Consider the following 20452-nt stretch of genomic DNA (forward strand, 5'->3'; position numbering starts at 1 on the left):
GCCCATTTTAAATTTCTGCTTGCCTGCACCTGGAAGCAGACTGAAATTAGAGTGAAAGGATGAAATACTGGATCTTTAGAGAAATATCGACTCTGATGCACTTTAAAAATGAGTCTGCAATGTGGAGGATGGGACATCAGGTTTTAAATCTTTTAATTCTTGTGAGTTCTCAGTTTGTACAGCTGTGGGGGACAAAGCAGCAGTGTGAAGGAGGGAGCTGCTATTTGAGAGGGAAGAAGGGATTAGATTTGGGATTTATTTGTGTAAATTGCTGTTAACCCATGACACTAGCAGATATGTGACAGTGTCAGATGCAGATGCAGGGGAAGAATAATTTCAAGCTTTCCTTGTCAGTTATTTTTTGTAGTAATCCCTTGGAGGGAAAGGAGTCATCAGGATGGCAATGATTTCTGCAGGTTTTTTGTGCTAGACATTCAAGGCAGACATTAAAATTTTTACTACTTCCTATTGAAACAAATGGCAAATTTAGCCATTGAAAGAGGCTTGGTTTTAGGGTGGAATTGGAGCCTCAGAGCAATCCTGCTGTAATTATGGGGCTGGCTGAAGTCACCACTATGTCATGAAACTTTTGCCTTAGAGCCTGCTTCGATATTAGAGTTCATCACTTCAGTGGTGTTTAATCACATTAGAGAGGAACCAGTGCTATTATTGCTTTGAGTCACTGAAAGTAGCTCCACCAACACATGTTTGGGGAGAATTGAGATGTCGTTTAGCGATGACACTGTGTGTGCCTTGGGATGATACTGCTCATTATATGAAATATTTCACTTTTTTCTTTACTACATGCAGATACTAGGAATTATTTCTGCTCCTTTCTTAAGTCACAGAGGAGCTAATTTGAATAAATTAATTAAGGTTAAAATTGCTTGTATTTATTAATTCTGCATGCAACTTTGGCATGGTTAAAGTGTTAAGGAAAATCTCCATTATGATGGAATGATATTCTAGTAATTGCCTGTAATTATAAGGGCATCTTGTTACAAATATATTTAGGTATATCGTTATAAGATGACACTTCCATACTTTAGGACAAGTAATGTATTTTAGAAAGAAAGACTGAATAAAAGGCATACTCTCCTTAGGCTAACTATCCCAGGAGCTGTTGGATTCATGCCCAGCACTGACACTGTAAAAGCCATTCAGTTTATTTATGATATTTGTGGTTGTTCAAATCACAACTGCAGGTGAGTCAGATAATCAGGCTAGAATAAATTAAACTGTATTTGTGTTATATCCCAGTGAGTCAGTTTGCTGTTATTTTGTAGTAGAAATAATTGATTTCCTTACCTTATCACTGTAGGAGCAGAAAGCTCATAGCTTACAAATAAAGATAGTCAAAGGCACCTTCAAATATATTGGCCTTAATATACATCGCTGATGGAGGAACTTGTAATAAACCAAGGCCTGAGGGAACATGTTGCCTGGGAGGTGGGTTTTTATCCTATTTGCAGGCAGAACATACTATCAAATTCAGTAGTTTACTCCTTTTTATCTTGCAAAGTTAAATTTCCAGCTGGAAGAAATGGTTGGGAAAAGGAGCTCTAAGACAGGGAGATCACATTTAAGTTCTGTATCTTAAAGGGCTCCAGGTCAAATTCATCCACTGCATATCTAATTTCAATGGATGCAAACCACAATGGATCTTAGCTGCTGTATTTTGGGGACACAGGGTTATGTTTTAGCACATTAAAAGCAAGGGCACTTTTTCAACATGAGGAAAAATGCATTGTTGGCCTGACTCAGACATTCTCTTTATTTTAATGCATTCTGACAGACTTCAGCTACCGTGTAATGACATGAAATTAGGAAAACTTAAACTTAATGGAACTCGGTGACCAAGGGGGATACACAAGAGAGCCTCAAGCCTTGTTTCTATGGGCTGCTTGTTTGCAATGCAGTCACACTTCACCTATTATGTGAAAAGATGTTTAGGAGGCTTTTTGAACCCCCTGGCAATTTACCTGGGTCAAACACACAACCACAAGCCCTCTCTCATCATTAAGTTGGAGAGAAATCATGCTTTAGTAGTTAAGACAAGCAAACACGATGTCCCTTCTAATTCACCAAATTGATTGAAAAGTTGTATTTCCAAGTGGATTAGCCCCCTGAATTTGCATCAGCCTCTCTCTCTTTTTTTTGTGAGTTCTCGTTTCCATGCAGGGAAAAAATGTGCATGGACTAATCTACTCAGAAATGAAAACATATTAATCCAACTGACTCCACGTTGCCAAGTGTTTGGAAAGAAGCAGGAAGGGCACTGGTCCCACAGATGATTCACAGTCTAGGATAAAAAGAGCCTGCATAAATTTTGAACAAAATTGTGTCCATCGCAGTGTAGGAATGTGGGCTGTGCATCCTTATTCTCTCTCTGTAATGCTAGTGTAATTGCATGCTTCAGTGTGGAAGAGCACTGGAGTGGCTTTTCATAACTAGTGGTTGCAGCTTCTAGAAGGTACCCATGGGGGTGGTTACATGGATCCATGGAGCAGCCTCTGCTGATAATCTTGGAGGAATTGCAGGATCCCGGCCTTAGGATTCAAAGCACTGTCATGCGGGATTACAAGGATGAATTCAAGGGACTAATTGTGGATCCTGTCACACCAGGAAGCCAAGTGTCCTTCACTATGTTTTTCACTGGAGGTGGAAAGACCTCAACATCTGCCATACAGGAAATTCTGTTCCCTTGGCAGTGTTTGCAGCAAGTATAAAACCTAAAGCATCTTCTTGCTATTTCCAGCTGTTGCATTGGACATGGCACTGCCAGTTTGAGGAAATCACCTGCAGGTAGCGTTTTGGCTCAAAGAACTGTTACGCTGAAGCTGTGCTAGCCTTCAGCTAGGAATTTCATTTGGGTTTTGCAAAGACTCATGTCACCTCCTTAGAAGAAAGAAGATTTCAAATAAGTGTTCTTCCTGTGCTAGCAGGAGGGTAGAACTGTAATCAGGGAGAGCACTGAGGGTGGCATTTAGTATTTTCACACCTTGGAGAACTCTACTGGTGGATTCTCCTTTGGCTGATCAGAGATACACCTGAAGTACTCAGGGCTTGTAAGAAAATCTTTCCAACACAGCTGTAAATAGCAGCTCCAAGACACACAGAGCACATTTGTAGAGTTAAAAGTACTTCCTATTTTGGTATAGAATTGTGTCCCTCCCTGTAGATCCTTGTGGCTAAAGCTAAACGGACACCCAACGAGTGAAATTAAATCAAAAGTTTTCATTTGTGCACTATGAAATAAAATCTAAGAACCCAGAACCAAAAGCTATGACAATTCTGGACAAGTACTGGTTAACAAGAGGTAGAACTGAGACCCATTTCAGACACACTTTAAAGTTGATCTTCAAATGTAATTAATTATAATCAATTATCAGCATAGAATGACTGTGTTCATCCCACAACACTGTTTTTAACACAAATTCAAGCAGAAGCATGAGAGCAACACTCTTGTAAAGCCACATACATCTTTATTCTCCACCCAGGCCAGCAAGGATGGGAAAAGGAAATGCAATTAAAAATAACAATCAGCAAACACACATTATCTTTACTTAAAAAAAAATCCAGACTAGAGCAGCCAGAAACACACTCAACAATCAGAATAACTGGAATTCCCTGCAGTTGGACAGTGGCACATAAGCAGAAATGACTTGTGAGTTTCTGAAAGCAGGTAGAACGAGACAAAAACTTGTGCTTTTTTCTATTACAATAATTGATAATGATTATATATTTTGCAGCAGGCAAACTGCTACAAGAGGATAATGGGCAAGAGAGAGAGCTATCCAGAGTTGTTTGGGGAAAAGTCTGAATTAAACTTCTACAAATAGCACCAGAACTAACCCCAAGCTTAAAATAGCCCACACTAAAATCAGTGGCACACCTTGACTTTAGCAGGAGCCAAGGCAAGCTTGGTTAAGTATAAACAAGTAGAAAACACACTGTGGATTGTCCCAGTATATCCCCCAACAGGTGACCTCCAAACCCAGAAGCACAGCTGCCATGGCAGAGGGAGGGTACTATGACTCCTCTGACACTCCTTGGTGTCTACATAGCAGTAAGAGGCATAGATCTGTTTTTTTCTCCACTCCAGCGGGCTATTTGCAATCCTGAAAGCAAATCCTGCAGCTCAGCAGACATTTCACATGGCTGTATTCTGTAATGAGCTAGTATTTATCATTCAAGCCCTCTGTAAGCTAAAGGCTCTTTGTGCAACTGACCCCAGCCTTTCGTGCAGCCTTGAACAGCTGCTGTTTGTCAGTGACAGCTGAATTGGGTTTTCTCCCTTCGCAGCAATGCACACTTGCCAGCCATCCTTTCCTCAAACTTGTTTGCTGCATGTGGGGGCCAAGATACACAATCCACTCCTTTCATGCCAGCAATGTCCCTTCAGGCAAAGTGTGAGAATGCTTGCCAGTGGACCTTCCTTCTCCTTAATGCTTGTTAAGAATCACTTCTTCCCACCCTCCAGCCATGTGGGAGCCTGTGATTTCCATGTGGAACACTATTAAGCAGAGTGGATGCACTGGCTCACTACAGATTGCCAGCACTGGCATGACTTGTCCTCAGCTAATTCAGAGGCGTATCAACCTACCTGTTGGGGACAGACCTGTGAAAGGCATTTCACTGCTTGAACCAGTCCCAGGCAATTGTCAGCCTCTTTGAACCCCACTGAACTACCTGACATTGTCTCACAGGTTGGAGTCTATTTTTTTTAATTTTTTTTTTTTTCTGGAAGTTGGTCACTGCCTTGAAAGTCTTCACCAGTAAAAACTGAAAGCAGGAAGAAGCAAACACAGCCTGGCTGTACCTGTGCCAGGGAGCACCTCTGCTTTGTCAATAAAGTGTAGGGCCAAGCCTGCCCTTGATATTGGGTTTATACACTATTCACACTGTTAATCCTCCAGCCAGTGCTAAGAGGCTCTTTTGACCGTGCCTCTCAGGGACCAAGGATGCAGCAGGAACTACTTATTTCTCAGTGTCAGGCCTAGAGGATTGGATGGACTTGTTTATACATCACTGGTTCCCAGATGTTCTAACCAGGACAGACAGTCAGTGTAGTCTTGAGGTCATCCTTAAAATGCAACACAAAGCATTAGTTTCTGTGAAATCCAGCTTTGAATGCTTCTTTTTACCATCCTAAAACTAGAGCAGCTCCCCATCTGGGAGGGAGACTGGGGAAGTGAAACATCTACACAGACATGAGTGACTGTGCAGCTGACAGATTGCACACCACGACTTACCTACCTACACACATGCAAATGGTGGGCTCCTCTGGGTTGGGGCTCAGACAGACTTTCTAGCAGCACCACGTGAACTACAGCACTCAGAAAATTAATCATGTTTCACATGTGTAACTCAGTGCCCATCAGAATCCATTAAAACTCTCTTTTATTTTTCTCATGTCCTTCATAGGCCCAAACCCCAACAGTCAATGCAGGAAAAAAGAACTTTTCTGCTAGCTGTTTTTTTAAAGAGACAAAATTTCTCCAGTTCCTAGTGGCCACATCAGCCTGGTCAGGGAGCCCACCATGACATGCAAAGTCCCAAACGAAGGGAAACTAATTATGAAAATGAGACTTGAGGGGGGAAGGATGTATGATCCATTGCTCTTCCATATAATTAACCAGGAAGGGGGGGAGGGGAGAAGTGGACACAGATTTCCAGAGCTGAGGCACTAATAGACATAGGCTCTGAAAGGCTCCCATTCTGAAAGGGGAGATCTGATGCTCTCCCATAAGAGCAACTTGAAAACCAGAATTACTTGTTTCACTGACACCTTCCCATCCCAAGTACCTTCAACTCCACCTCCCTAAATCCAGATGCTACCTGTCTGCACCTGCATTGCAGTGAGATGCAAACTGATCACCCTTCCTCAGAGCAGGTGTTTCTTCCCTATAATGCAACTGTTTGCACTGCACATTGTGTATGACTCCCACAGCTCAATCCTTCCTAGCAGTGCACCTACCAAGAGATCAAATGCAGGTGTGTCCCAAGCACCCATCTATGCACCTACAGCTACCTCAAGGTGCTTGGTGACAGGCTCATCAGGTCCCCACGTGTTGCCTTACAAAGCAAGCCCTGCTCTTTCTTTGTGTGATGGGGGTGTTTCAGGTCAGCATAGAGCTCACAGGCCATTGCTGGCAGCTCTGCTTTCCTCTCCCAGTGAGAGGCTGGGCATAACTATTCCAGTGGTCTGTTTGTCAAATTCTGACTACTGTCTAAGCAGTCAGTCTACCTAAGTTAGCTGCACTTGTTGGAAGGACTAGAAAAGCACCCTTTCTAGGAAAACTGCAGGAACACCACACATTTTGCAATTTAGCCTTCACCTCTGAATGGATTCCTACCTCCTGAAGTTCATCCCCTGAAGAGAGACTTCTTTTCTGGGTCAGTGGGTCACTGTTATGCCTTATTTCTGAAAAGCAAAGTCTAATGTGACAGAAGCAGACTTTGCATCATGTATCTCTGCCACTCCACAAACAGCCTGAGCCCTGCAGACCTGGATTTTCTTACCATTCCCAGAAGCTGTAATTAGCCACAAGAGATGACAAATCCTTGGATCTCCCCACCCAGAGCACATGAAGCTAGCATTCCTGCATTCTGTGATATTTAAAGAGCACTCCCAGCCCAATATTTTATTCATTAAGCTTGTGTTTAAATATATACATATATTTGAAAAAAAATCAGTGTGTTATTTTCCAGGTGAAATCGACTCGCATATGACCAAAATAGTCATCCTGGACAAAGGCTCAGACTGCTGAGGTTTCAACACCCTGTGCAGAGCTCTTGCCAGAGAGACTACCTGAGATATTGTCAGAATCTAGCAGCTCAACAATGCTGTATGGAGAACAATCTTCCAAGCCCAGCTTGCTGCAGAGCCAGCCACAGAAGCCCTTCTCCATATCCCTGACAGCACGCCACCAGTACCCAAAGGACCATGCTACCTGGGCCACAGCTGAATACAGGCCTAGGGAAAAAGAAACAACCATAATTATAATTGGGTAGAAGATAATCAAAAAGGGACAAAAGGTGATTTTGTGCCAGAAGGTCCTCTCTTCATTGTACACCAAGAAGATGTTGTACCATGTAATGGTTCCGTAGTAGAATGAAACCACGAAGGACACTACAAAAATGATGGGGAGGCAGATGATGGTCCAGAGGACAATGTGGGGTCCTCTGTCCAACCCAACATCACATTTCTTCTTCTTCTCAGGTACGTCCTCTTTAGGAGGTTCCTTTGACTTAGCCAGTTCCTGCAGCTCTTTGTCTGTCAGTGTGACATGGATGTCCACCATCTGACCCTTCTTCTTTCCCCTGGTGATTGTTCCAGTCAGGGTGACATATCGGCTGTCTAAAGGCATGTTCCAGACACCTACAACACAGATAAACTCATCTACATTAGATTTATTTTCTGTATGAAGTACTTTGTGTAAATCCTCAAACACCCCAAAGACAATTTGGATATGTGCATATGGAGTTATAATTAAAATAAAATAAAAAAAGATGGAAGGCAAGAAGCAATGCAGTATGAAAAAAACTATCACGGAGAGAAATGGAAGAAGAGCTAATGAGGGAGAAGACAGGAATTCCAGATGATAGAAATCACAAGGGAGAAGACTCCAGCATCTCCACTAGAGACAATATGTGAAGGGAAAATGCTGTAGGAATATATGAGAATGAGATGAGACAGAGTAACTGAACTAAAAATCATATGCCCGTTTTCTCTGTTTCCCTCATGGATTTATTCCTGAACAGCATGGACACTTGGGATGAATTAGATAAATGTGACTGAGATTCTTGTTCTGGGATAAGTACATCCACACTTGGATAGCTAATATTTCACTTTACATTTGCACTGTATCTCAATTCAAATTAATTTTTGACGTTTGGAAAAAACTGACAAACTGTCATATAATTATATTTGCATTTTAAGAGATCCATAAGCAGAATAGTGATGGTATATGTGTTGAAGTTACAAACAGACTGCCTTAGTTTTCAAGTGACATCGGTACAGGATGGCCCCTGTAGTGATACTAGCCATAAACTCTTCCATGGGGATAAAATGTGTCTCCTCCTGGTTTTAATTCTGATTAGCTTGACTAAGAAACTCTTAAAAACAGGCTGAGCAGTTTGAAGTGGTCCACAAAAGGAAGGCAGCAGATAAGTCATGAGGATAGGGGTTGGGATCAAGGGGGAATCTAGTGCATCTGATGGACCAGGAACTTGCATTCACATTTAAGTCCCTCTCAGCCTGCACTGGTGACTCACAAAAGTATTAGCCATAGGCTTTGCCTTTCACAATTCTTCCCTTCTTCCCTGCAAGGGTGACCAGGACAGACATCAGAAGTGAAATGGGGTTCCAAAGTGCCCCATGATGACCTTGCCAAATAATTACTCTTCAAGAGGAAGCTGTGCTGAGAGTATGCAAACAAAAAGCAAATCCTAGATAATAAGTAAAAATCCCTATCAGAGGTAGAGCCACTAAATCCATCTGCTTCCATACCTTCACTTAACAGGCAGTTGTTCAGCCATGGACAGCGGCTTGATCTCAGAATCATTTGTTTAAAGCATGCACAGCATTTTTCTGGATCAACTCCAACCAGCACACACATTGAAAACTAAGAGTGTGGCAACAACCAAACGCTGCAAAGAACTGTGGGAGATATCCCCAATCAGCCTGTAGTGCTTTTTGTTTCAGAGCATTTTCATTTATGAACTCAGACTCCCTTTGCCTGCAGTGTTGGAGAGGGTTCGTCCCCCTGTCACTTCCATTTGACCTTAAAGCAAGCTGTCACCAAAAAAAGTGTACGGGAAGTGGGTGTTCCCAGGAATACATACCATCTGCCATAGACTGACCCAGGAACTTGGAGCCTTCCTCAGAGCTCCTCTCCCCTCCTTCTTCATCCGCCTGTTCTTCTTCCACCTTATTGTCACTCTCTGATCGATACACTATTATTGACTCGGGACGGGACTCTTTTTTCTTCTTTTTCCTCCGGTCCATAGTGGCTTCCCCATCAAAGGTGACGGTGGTTGCCACAGCCCTTTTCATTGTGCCAGAGCGAGGGCTCTGGCCTCCAGACTTGCTGTCTTTCTGCACTGTTTCCTCCATCCTGCTGCTGCTCTCAAGCACTTCACTTGGCATCTTGTAGCACCTGTTTCCAATCTAACAGCACCAATTCCTGCACTTACAAGTCATTGATTAGACAACGGTTCCATGGATGCTTTGTTTTGGTAAAATGTCCCACTGCTGACATCCATGCACTCCATTCCCAGCCTAAAATGAGAGAGAAGTCTGAAAAAGAGTCTTTTTCTTACCAAGCAGAAAAAAATTGGCAGTATTTTCCTAAAAAAGGTTACTTCCAACTGGTTTAAATGTCATCTGAAGATCTCTACTACTGTCCTGAACATCAATTCTACTGCATAGAATTTTTGTGGTATCTAATCTAATTTTGATTCTCAGCGTCCAATTTTAAATATAACGAACCAAAGCTACTGGAAAAGGAAACAGTATTAACATTTATAAGAAGGAAGTAAACAAGCACAGCTTGCTGGATGAATTTAACATTCCTCTGCAATGCTGGAAACAAACAGAAGACAACAGTTTTGGTCCAAATGAGATAAAGGACTAAAAAGGAAGTTAAGCAATTTAAGGGACCAGATTAGAGACAACTGCAACAGGAACATTGCACTTGTCCAGCATTACAACAGCTATATTGGTTCCAGCCTTTCTCATTTTGAGCATCTTCTGATTTACTGACATTTGCAAGGATATTACAAAAATTAATCAAATTATGTCAAAATGAGTGATGTTTCAAACCGTAACAATTTAGCAATATTTAGTGTTGCCAAACTTGGAAAAATACAGTACATATAGTGGATTTAAAGCAAAATTATTATTAAGATGACTTTGCTAGGGAGGGAATTGGGAACCACAGCAGTCTCCTGATTGTGCAGGGAAAACAACACAAATCTTCACAAATCTTTGTACAAATATGAGGGCTCCATTTTTTGCTCCTCATTCAAGTAAAATTAACAGTAATACCAAGTGAAACTGTTATCTATGGGAAAGCTGCCTAAGTAAAAGCCACATAATTAAACATGCATCAAGGCAGACAAATCCTGCTCCATGAATATGGAAGACACAGGATTAATGGTTCTCAGATTTCATAACATTTAGGAAACTGACTGTGTCAAGTATTCATGAAGTATTTAGGTACAAATCTGAATACACTGAATAATGCTTTAACAGCTCTGAAGAGCTCTGTTGAACATTTGTATTTAAAAGAATGCACGTGACCAACAATTAAGCTTCTACCTAGTAACTGAGTCATCTCTTTAACAGGAAACTAAGAAACACAGTTATCATAATTTGTACTCCCCACAGTGACGGGGAAATTGTTTTACTTGAACAGATGCTATAAAAAAAGTCAAGCATTTTTATATTTGGCAATATAGTCCTGGTCTTCCCACAGATCTAAGATTTTGCTGGTCTGTTTTGAAATTTTGTGCAGAACTTTAGGTCAACCATTCATGTCTCGTACACTCACACTTACGCACATCTCCCACACACAAAACTTCTAATTGTATCACTTTAACACCTAAGAATGTGACCAGTTGGCTCTATGGGGCTTTGAAGAACTCAACAATTCAGATTATTTTTTGGCATTATAGAAAATAAATCTTCCCTGGTGATCAGAAGACACATAAAATGGAATTAAAAAAATCCCCAAGAGTCAGCATACCCCAGAAATCAGACTCCTTCTAGATCACTGGGCAGAGAATGTCTTTGTTAGCTCTGCAGGAGGGCTGTTTAGATTGCCATCTCACCTGCCATGCAAAAATGTATGCCTGAATTAGCAGACATACTGGAAAACAGAAATTCATGTAAGCTTTTATTCGGGTTTTTTTAAAAATGCCTTCATCGGTAAATGGAATGAATTTATGCTATGGCATAAACTCACTCTTTGTAGTACATTCATCCAGGAGGTACAATATGATCTAATGTTTTTCTCTGAAAATCATCAGTAAAACTTCATGTTTTGCATCTATGAAATCCTAAAATCACCTGACTGAGCCTAATGAGTCCCTGGAGCAACAGTGAGATTCTGTTCCCAGAAGTGATGAAAACAGGCCTGGAAACACAGAGAAACCAAAAGCATCACTGCTGGAATAATCTACTAAAAGCCTGGAGTCGCAGAAGTTGATTGGGGATTGGATTCCCAAAGTTCCTGGCTGTAGTTCCAAGCTCAGTACCTACTAACTTGAGAAAGGGATGACTTGCAAGTAACATTTAAAAATAACACAAAGCTACAGGCAAAGATTTGTGGTTGGGCTTCTTTTTTTCTTCAAGTTGATCCAGCTGTGGCCTTGCTTAAACTCCCAGCAGATGATAAGATGACATCAGTCTTCAGTGTGGTGCCAAAGCCTAAAGGACTGTGTCAGCCTTGGCTATGCAAGGAGGAGTAAGGTTATGTTACTTTTGACTGTGTCACAGAAATCTCTGGCACTGGAAATCTGAGTCCTGTTCTTGTGCTCACCAGTCAGGCAGAATGATGATTAATGATCAGAAGATGCCTATGATCCCCAAGTTATTTTGTTATGCCTGACATTCCCACCCCCACTATAGCAGCTACCCCCACTGTGAATTACAACCAGGACTATCAAAGGGTGGCAGCTCAGTTTCTTGTCTTGCTGATAAAAGGAGAGGGAATGGGCAATGGGGGACAAGCCCCTAAGAAGCACTGTTCCTGTGGCTGAGTCAGAGCCCTTGGGATAAGGAAGCGAAGGAGCCCAGATTATTCTGTTCAAGGCACAAGAAGGTAAAATCTAATGTCAATCTGTCTACATCAAAAATAAAAACATAAAGGAGATCCCTCTGATCCAGCAGGCGAGTATGCAGCAAGATAAAAAGCCACAAGATGCAAATACAGGGCAGATATTAGGTAGGTGTTTTAACAAAGTGGGTAGGTGTCACTTGATATATGTCACTCGATGGTTGATATACCATCACTGGGAACTTCTGAATCTGGAGTGGCTATCTTGGCAGCAGTTTGGTCACCTGTACTTGACCAGAAGAGGTGTTAGTGTGGTGAAGTCCTCTGGTTTGTATTAGGGAGCAGTCAGATGGTAGATCACAAAGATCCTTCTTGATCTTATGCCTGTTTTCACATCATGTTTATTTTTTTCTCATCTGTTTCCCAATGAAGCAGCTGGAATACCCTCTGCCAGCTGGTCCAGACCTTCTGAACACAGCACTTTGAAATACCACCAGCAGCCCCACATCCTGCAGCAGTGCTGGGAGTCAAACAGACTCAAGCTCCAGTCCCATGTTTCCTTGGAATATTTTCTCTGTAGCTGCAGACAAGAAAAGGGCTCTTGCAGAAATCACAGTAGCGTAGTTAAAAGCTTAATTTTTCTCTCTTTCTTTTCTTTATAACCTCTAAGAACAAGGCCAGCCCTCAGCACTACATGGCTGTCCACAGCACCAGTTCTTTCAGCCACACACCAAAATCTGCACCACTTAAAAGCCTTGCTGTGGAGCTGCAGCATGACAATTGCTGAGCATCTCACATTGGTGATGTGTCCCATGTGGGAGAACAGGGACAGACAGGAATCTAATAACTGTCCATGGGAGGGAAGGGAAAGAAATGGTCACATTTCAGAGATAGCAGGAAGCAGTTTATTAGCCAAACAATTTATTATTAATCTCCATACAAAAACAGATGGAGAACCCTGGGGAGGCAGCTCTGCAAAAACACTCTGTAGAGGAATTTTTAGAAGCAGAATCTTCTGTTACTATGCAGGAAAGCTACTGCTACTTATGCTTCCCCTGACAGTAATAGTCTTTGACACACAAAACAGGAGCCTAAAAGCTTGGCCTTGCACCATTTAGGTCAAAGGAAGCTTCTTCCATTGGTTTTCAGGGCTTGATCCTGCTGCTAACAGAAGAGAAATTATCCAGTTTGAATGCAGAAAGGAAGGAAGAGCCTTCCTGCAAGCTAATAAAATCCTTGATCTTAAATCCCTGCTACAGCACAAGTAACCTTTTTATGACTGCTCAAAGCAGACAGGAGAGGAAAAAATGTAGACGGTAAGCAGCAGGGAACATCAATTTTTATTTTTATAGTCACATAAAATGTACAACACATAAGAAGAACTGGCACTGTATCTTCACTCACATCATGCAGGGGTTGTCTGCAGAAACAAAAAACAACCTGTGCTTTAGAACTACTGTGAGTTATGCAGGATGGGAAAAAGATAAAGGGAAATTTACCCCCGCGACACACCTCGAGAGAGAGAGCGCTTCCCAGCCCTGGATCTTCCTTTGCTTGCTGCTTTTACTCCATAACCACTGCATCCCCAATCCTATCTCCACCCAAGCCTGCCCCTGATTTTCTGCATGTGTGTGTATGTTTTTGAGTATGCATGTTACCCAAAAAGATCTTTTCCGATCCCTAGTAATTTTTAAAGGGGTTATCTGCTGGCAGATTGTACACATGAAAAATAGATGGTATTAGATGCATCCAGCTGTTCAGTACAGATCTGTCTGTCACCAGTCAATCGTGTTATGACAAAGTGCATTGGTCTAACGCAGAAATGCAGCCCCAGACCCAATAAAAACATGTGCAAGACCTGTGTAAGAAAACACATTTAATTCAGACCTTATGTAGAGAAAAAGCCAAATGGTTGGGCTCCCTCAACAGCTTTGGATCTGTTTTAAATACCTAAATGACTCCATATTTTCTTTCACATATTCATCTTCACCTGCTGAAACAGAAGATGCCTGTATTCTCTTTATTTCACAGTGAAATAGCTCAAACTAGATTGCACAGTTACTTGAATCTAGCAAACACTCAAGGCTGGGATGAATGACATACTAGAAGGTAAGGCAAGAACAGCCCCTCCCTATCAGTACTAGGGTCTGTGCAGCTTGTGGCGCGCTTGACAGGGGGATTTATCTCACAGAAAATAATGTTATTTTTAGCCAGATGGATTCCCTCATCAGGTTCACTGTGCAGCTCCTTCTAGAGGAAAGAATGTCTAAGCAAGGGAGGAAAAACTACCCCTCCTGGCAGTGGCCCATTTTGAGGCTGCATTAAGTGTCTGTATATAACAGCAAGAGGGACAAAGAGAAACATCCATCTCTGCCACCCCAGCAAGGTAAAAGAAAGCAAATGGCAAAGTTCATAGATCACACTTATCTTTCCCTCCCTGCTCAATCTATAGAGTTCAAAGCACTTTCATGTCTCGGAGAGAGAGACAAGAAAAATGACCACGGTCTGGGTGTGCATCTTAGCAGGAGCAGACTTCAAGCTGGATGGCCAAAAGCAGAGAACGGCACTAAGCACCTGAGCAGAGGGGATAACACAGTAAGATGACTCATGTCACCAAAAATTTTATAGGTGTTTGCTAATGGAGTTCCCTTCTGCTTCATGCCTTCCCCTCAGGAGCAGAGGGTACTAAAAGCTCAAGCTAAAAGCAAAGGGAACTGTGGGGAAGAAACACACCTTCTGCAGACAAGCACCAAAAGACCCAAGTTTGCCCAGTCCTTCCACTTTATCATTGGCACATGGCTCCTGCCTGTAGACAGGTGGCATTAGTGCCAGGGGGCACCACACTGCTGAGCAGCTACTGGACCTATCCTGCTGGCACTGTGAGCCAGACCTGCATTGGCCAACTCAGCTGGTCGACCATCACTGAGGCTGCAGCAAGACTAGACCTGCTTGGGTGTGGATTAAGGGCTTGCTGGCTCCCTGGGCCATGCTGGGTTGCTCAGGCCCCCTGCTCTCCCTTCCATCCTTCCATAAGACAACCAAATGCTTGCTGACAATATTCTACAGATACAGTCAAAATACAAAAAAAAAAAAAAAAAAGTAGTGGAGAGAGGCATTCCAAAGTATCACTACATTGTTTCTGAATGACATTTTCAAAGGATTTTTTTAAAAGTCAAGGACATTTTACAGAGTATATGTTATATGAATCAGTTCTTTTTATTTTCCTCTACTGTTCCATAACTTTTCCAAATGTCACAGAATAATAATTGCTGTGTAGATCACTTATTACTGAAGACTGGAAGATACCATAAAAGAATAGCTGAGCATTTTTATTTTATATTATATGAAATGCCTAATCGATTCCTTTTTTTAAATCCTCAAACTGTACTGGTCTACCTTCTCTTAGAGCAAAAGCCTGAAGTGCTGTCTTGCCTTTGTCTTCCCACTTTTTTGTCCAGACTGCTAGAAGAAAGAAAAATTGAGACAAAGGACACAAAGCTTTCCAGTGCCTCCACATGGATTATATCTGTTTCTTTATTATACAATGCTAAAAATGTCAAGGAATGGCATGTACACATTAGCCTTTAAAGAGAACCAAGGCTTTCAAAGCAGCATGACTTGGAAATGGAAGTTGGTTTGAAATCTTCAAAGCAGACCAAGCATTTAGATATGAATCTTGAATAAACACAACAGAAGTCCTTAAATCTTGTAGGGAAAAACATCTCAACCATAAAGTGGAGATGCTTTCTCTCTTCCCCTGCTCTACCCTCAGTTCTGCATTTGCCAAAACAGGCCATCTTGCACCTCGAAACATCAGGTGCTGATTGTAATGCCTACCCAATCAACTAAATCACTGTTGGATTACACCATACCATAGGAACAGCTGAACAAAGTCAATCTCACCAATTTTAGTCCAATATCCTGCCTCCACAGCAGTGCCTTTAAGCTGGGATCATGTGTAGCATCTATTTTTATTGGTATAATACCCAATGTGTCCTCATTTGGGATTGGAAGATGTACTAGAAACTTACTGGAGGTGTGCCTCCTCCCCCTCTAGGCATCCAAGCAGATGCCTAGAAAACAGTAACAACAGAGCAAGCATGTAGCACATGAAAATGGAGTTTTGAGCTCCTCACCTCCCTTACCAGAGTGCAGAGGAAATACCTTCTACACAGTGTATACACACACGTACGTTCAAGTAAAAAACACCGGCAGTTGCTGTGCTTGAAGCCTCCAAAGCCATGAAGAACCAGTGGTGGGTGTGACACACTTGTGCTGATGCAGATCTGCTACAGACTTGGCTGGCAGGTGACCTCCATCTCAGACCTCCATCACGCACTGCTCTCAAGAGGACGTTTTAATGCATGCTGGACTATTGTCTGACCTTTACAATAATTAAAAACAAGGACCCTTGTTGCCACCTCAAGCTCTTTTTCCTTCCTAACTACTCAGAAGATCCCTGACTGTCTCAGTCGCCTTTCTTGCCCTGCTCTGTGCTGGCAAGATCAAGCACCCCAGTGCTTTACTCAGACAAAATGAGGAGACCACACATCGAAATACTTGCAATTAGAGAGGAAGCAGTTGCAGTCATACAGCCTAATGGAGAGCACAGTCAATTGTAAATCCAGTCTGGAAAGGATTATCTGAAAAATACTGAGACCAAGATACATCCTGTGGTTCTTATTTAAGCAAGATATTTGGGGGCTTCAAATCAGAACTTTCTCAGAGTAACACCTGGCTGCAGCCCAGGAGTTGCTGGAGAGCACAACTGCACAGAGAGAGAACTGGAAGATTCCCCTGGGAGTGATTCAGGATTGTTTAATGCATTGCACAGTAAATATAATCTAAGGTATTTAGACAGTATCTCCAGCAGCAGGAATTACTTGGCTCAGGGGACTTGAGACTGGATACAAGTGCAGATAGAGATCCACGATGCCAGGATATTAAAAATGCAGCACTTTGAATTGTAGACAAGTGAATCATTTAGTATCATTAGTATGGTATTAGCAGGGTGTGTGATTATTCATAAAATCTGTCAACATACCTGTTTCAAACTGTTTGATGCTGATATTCTACATCCTGTAACACTATGAACTCTGCTTCGAGTGGGATGTCTTTCTTGGTATCTCCTGCATTTTTTTTAATCACTGGAATGAAATTCCTAGGGGTAATGATGAAAGGCTGTAAAATCCTGATTATCTCCTAATTAGACTGAAATCCCCCAAGATACGGCTGAGAGTAAAGTACCTTTCCAGAGAGGAAGTCCCTAAAGAGATTAATTGACCAGAGAGCCTGAACATCAGCTGGGGCTGACCAGGAGGCTGTTCTGACATGGAAACCAGAGGCCACTAAAGAGAAAGGCTCTCACTTGCTGGAGAGAAATGATGAAAGGAAACAGTCTCAGGAGAGAATGTACAGGAGGTGAAAGTATCAGGGATCTCCAAAGAGGCCTATTGCATAATCCCACTGAAAGGTCCAGAGAGGTAAAGACACTGAAACTCACACTGGTTTTCATTTGGTCTCGGCTAAATCCAGGCATTTCTTGTAATAGGTATGGGGAAGGAAGAAATTATTGTTGTTATACTTTGTGTAGTTTGGAATCCCGGGAGAAGATATGAACCTGGGGCACACATAAGTGTAGGGTCTGCAAAAGCAGAGGCTGCTGCAGTGCAACCATGTTTTTTTTGCAAAAACCCTCTGTCAGAAATGGTCTCTGACATTAAAATTTTGTTTCTGGCACTAAGATGCTTTTCATTAAATCTCTTCTCCTCTCACCTCCTTGTCAGATTGCTGACCCCAGGGATACCTCTCCTGGGGTTTGGATCCTGTGGAGGTTTCTCTCCTGTTTGGAGCCATCTGTTTTCTCACATCAGGTTGGTATTTAACAACTGAGAGACCTTCCCCCTTGCCAAAAAGGATTACAAGCTATAGGAGGGCACAGACACCCTGAAGGATAGCATGATACAAGGAATTATTAAGGCAGTACATATCAGTGCCAGGATTTTTAAAGCATGACAGAGTTCTGGACTGGCAGATGTCATCAGCTGAATAGCTGAGCCATAGGCTGGCAAAGCACATCAGCTTTGGACAAAAGTAGCCTTTTCTGAAAATGCAGAGTTTCCTATTCATCTCAACAAATTGAACTAGTTCATTCAAAGCCAAGATACAAAAACAGGAAATCTAGTTTTTCCTCTTCAATATATAAATAAAAAAGTAAATGTTCAAGAATGATATCCCACAACTCCAAAGGAGGTGACAACTGGAAAAAACTACAGATTAATTCTTTTTCCTAAATGTGTCATTTTGATTTTTGAATGTTTAAAGTGATAGATATACCAAGGCAAAAAAATTCAGATAGTTAACTTCAAAAAATGAAAATTATGACTCCGAGGCTTTAAATGCAGATTTATTTTCTTCCAAATTCAAGCTGACATATACTGAAAAAATAAATAAAAAATAAGCTGTCTAATTAGACACTATTTTCTAACACATAAAAATTCAGAATCTGAACATTAAGTTTATAGGGTAACATAAGTATGTAAGAGCCTTCTGCTTACTAATTTACCACTATGGCTGCATGTAGTGACAGACCAACATGTTTTAGTGCTACCAATAAAATTAACATTCCTTTGTGATTAAGAAAGAACAAGCATATGAGAAGATTAAAATTGATTTTAGTTAATAAGATTTTCTCCCTTTCATCTTAAATAATTTCGAATTTCAAGCCCTGGAGTAAAATCGAGTCACACAAAGGTACAGTTTGAATCCTTGGTTCAAAGGCAACCCACACAACAGTGAATAGAACCCACTGCCTTGCTGAAAATGTCCGTGAGCACTGGTTACCTCAGCTCTATTTTCTTTGTGGATAGATTTTGTACCAGAAGGGGCTACCCTCCATTGATGGCCAAGGAATGGATGTCTCCTTTTCTCTCCTTCCTCTCCAGTCTATATACCTCTCCCCTTTTACCTCCCACCTATCACTAAGAGAATCTTAACAGAATCTTAACTGTTCAGCCCCTTATTTATTGTATTTCTGCATCTATCGAGAAATTCCAGAAACCAAGCAATATATCCTGATAGGGAAAAAAAAAATCATTTAATAGTGCTTTCTGGGAAGAACAGTGAAATCAAGGAGGTCACGTGAGCATAGAGGCTCCCTAGATTTCCTTTAGAGCCCTGCAGCTCAGTCGGGATGGCAGGCAGGTTGGAATATGAAGATCTAATTCACTAGCACAGATGAGTGCTTCTCCCTGGGATTAATTAATGATCACTCTGATACAGCCTGCCTGAGATATGTAGGGCAGCCAGAGACAGTTAATAGGGATCTGTGAAGTCTCAGATTGTGGAAGATAATTAAAGGAGGGTAATTTTTTTTTTTTTTTTTTGCAGTGTCACTCACAGTGCTTCACGTTTTGCCTCCAGAAAGTGGAGTGCTTTAAAACATTAAAGGATTCTACAAACATTAACTCACCCAAAAAAGGCAATTTTGTCTAACAGTTGTCTCACTGGCCTAAGCCACCATGCAGAAATCCACTTCTGTCTTGCCACCCTTTGCTGAATGAGCCTGGACATACTGTTAACTTCTCTATGCCTTCTCTTCCCTACACTTTAAAGAAGGATATACAGCATCTGTTGAAAACCACTGAACTTCAGAATAAAGATGTTATCCTAAAATTGTCTCAGAATTAAAGTATTAAACCTCAGACATGTTTTGGGAAAGTAAAACCACAACAGACTCAGTGATTCTCCCACTTTACTTATATGTGTCTTTTTTAAAAAAAAATTCTCACTGTCTTCTCATATTAGCCAGCTCGCCTAAGGCAAAAATAACGAGACAAAATTGAGACATACTTTCAAACATCTCTTCTATTGAAAAGGACAGAGGAGATGCCTGGAAAGACACTGAACATGCACACACACGCTGCTGGGCACATCAGCGCTGGTTAAAATCACCTGCAATGGACAAAGATGCTCTGTCACTTCACTGTAGGATAGAAAGGAAAATAATGTTGGCTGTTCTCTGTGTCAACTGAGCAATTAATATTGTGCTTAGTTAGGCCGATTTCTGGGGCGGGGGGGGGGGGGGGGGGGGGGTAGGGTGGGGTGTGCACACAAAGGCATCTTAGCCCAAAACGACTATACTGGGGACATGGTAAACGCTACACCCCCAGCCTTCAGGGTGCGGAGAGAGCATTCCCCGCCCGCGGGTCCGCGGCCGGCGCACACCAGCACCTTTGCCTGAGCCCTGTGACACTCCGTGGGCATTCCCCCGGCCGGGTCTCCGCTCCCGCTGATCCTGAGGCTGCCTGCCCGCGTCCATGGGGAAGGTGACCCGGAGCGGTGCAGAAAAACACGGCAACCCGACCGCGGGTGGGGGCAAGTGGGCGCTCGCTGCAGCGGAGACCCCGGGGCGCCAGCGGCGGCACCGACCCCTCCCCAGCGCTGAGCGGTGTCTCTCCCGCGGGGCCAGGGTCGGACCTGGGTGTTCCCGACCCCGCACAGCCGCCCGCCCTTACCTGCCGCCCGCGGAGCTGCGCCGCAGGACTCCGGGCACCGCCGACAGCGCTGGTGCCGCCGCTCCGCCGCCGCCGCCGTCCCCGGCGCTGAGCCCCGGGCGGGCGGGGCCGCGCGTCACTCGGCGGGGGCGGTGTGAGGGAGGGAGGGAG

General features: G+C 42.6%; 1 protein-coding gene across 5 annotated transcripts; it reads right to left on the minus strand.

Annotated features, from left to right (window-relative positions):
- Nucleotides 1-3468: 3468 nt before the first annotated feature.
- On the minus strand, nucleotides 3469-20443 carry TMEM169 (transmembrane protein 169). Of its 5 annotated transcripts, XM_032692710.1 has the most exons (6): nucleotides 20303-20443; nucleotides 19638-19739; nucleotides 17562-17732; nucleotides 8851-9286; nucleotides 7096-7384; nucleotides 6815-6979 (listed from the first exon to the last, which is right to left on the minus strand). In XM_032692710.1, the coding sequence occupies exons 4-6, from the start codon at nucleotides 9152-9154 to the stop codon at nucleotides 6841-6843; spliced, it is 732 nt and encodes a 243-aa protein (XP_032548601.1). In that variant the 5' UTR covers nucleotides 9155-9286; nucleotides 17562-17732; nucleotides 19638-19739; nucleotides 20303-20443; the 3' UTR covers nucleotides 6815-6840. The 5 variants fall into 5 exon arrangements, with proteins under 5 accessions (XP_032548599.1, XP_032548598.1, XP_032548597.1 ...); XM_032692708.1 differs by lacking the exon at nucleotides 17562-17732 and having other exon boundaries at nucleotides 3469-7384; nucleotides 20303-20441; XM_032692707.1 differs by lacking the exons at nucleotides 17562-17732; nucleotides 19638-19739 and having other exon boundaries at nucleotides 3469-7384; nucleotides 20303-20441.
- Nucleotides 20444-20452: the final 9 nt, after the last annotated feature.

The sequence above is a fragment of the Chiroxiphia lanceolata genome, chromosome 7, assembly GCF_009829145.1.
Source record: "Chiroxiphia lanceolata isolate bChiLan1 chromosome 7, bChiLan1.pri, whole genome shotgun sequence".
Taxonomy (NCBI): domain Eukaryota; kingdom Metazoa; phylum Chordata; class Aves; order Passeriformes; family Pipridae; genus Chiroxiphia; species Chiroxiphia lanceolata.